At 63.6% G+C, this 689-nt stretch overlaps 1 protein-coding gene across 1 annotated transcript in view; it reads right to left on the reverse strand.

Annotated features, from left to right (window-relative positions):
- Nucleotides 1–140: 140 nt before the first annotated feature.
- PTCRA (pre T-cell antigen receptor alpha) overlaps nt 141–689 on the reverse strand; it is a gene marked incomplete at its 5' end in the record, with an annotated part of 1,013 nt that continues 464 nt past the window's right edge. Inside the window, 2 exons of the mRNA XM_010285000.1 lie at nt 141–250; nt 646–687. Coding sequence (XP_010283302.1) covers nt 141–250; nt 646–687 — 152 coding nt within the window. The remainder of the gene's footprint in view (nt 251–645; nt 688–689) is intronic.

Genomic DNA, 689 nt, shown 5'->3' on the forward strand with positions numbered 1-689 from the left:
CCGAACACCCCTGGGTCTCTCCCCCCCTCCAGCATTTGGGGGGGCTCCTCTCCACCCTCCAGAATATTTTGGGCGCCTTCTATGCCCCCCAGCCAAACCAGGGAGACTTACCCCTCAGGGGTGGGCCTCTGCCCGGGCCCTCAGCTCTGGGCAAGGAGGATGGAGGTGAGGAGGGCATCAGAGAGTGCGACCTTCAGCAGCACAACCCGGACGGCCACGAGCAGGGCTGCTGAGGCACGAGCTGGCGGCACTGCAATGGAGGGGATGGAGTGATGCCTGCCACAGGCACCCTGCTGCCCCCACGTCCCCTCCAGGACTGCAGTAGGGCCAGGTCAGGGGCAGCATCCCCAAGACTTTAGGCCCAACAGGCTCCCCCAGGGCCCGTCGTGGGCTTTTGTCACTTTCAAATGTACCCAAGACACCTTGTATCACCCTCATGCTGTTCCTGAGAGCAAGATGGCTCTGACCCACCTTCCCTATCCTCCCCACCCAGATGGAGCTTCATCCCCTCTCCTCCAGCCCCACAATGCTGCAGGGACCCACCCTGGCCACTACACAGCCCCTAGCCGGGTCCCTGCCAGAAGCCCAGCAGGGTTTCCTCCCCGACAAGTGACATTCCCGCCGCAGCAGTGCCTGGACACTCACCAGCCATGCTGCCAGGACACGGCTCTGCTACCGCCTCATTGCCT

Source organism: Phaethon lepturus, unplaced genomic scaffold (genome assembly GCF_000687285.1).
Source record: "Phaethon lepturus isolate BGI_N335 unplaced genomic scaffold, ASM68728v1 scaffold34700, whole genome shotgun sequence".
Lineage (NCBI taxonomy): Eukaryota > Metazoa > Chordata > Aves > Phaethontiformes > Phaethontidae > Phaethon > Phaethon lepturus.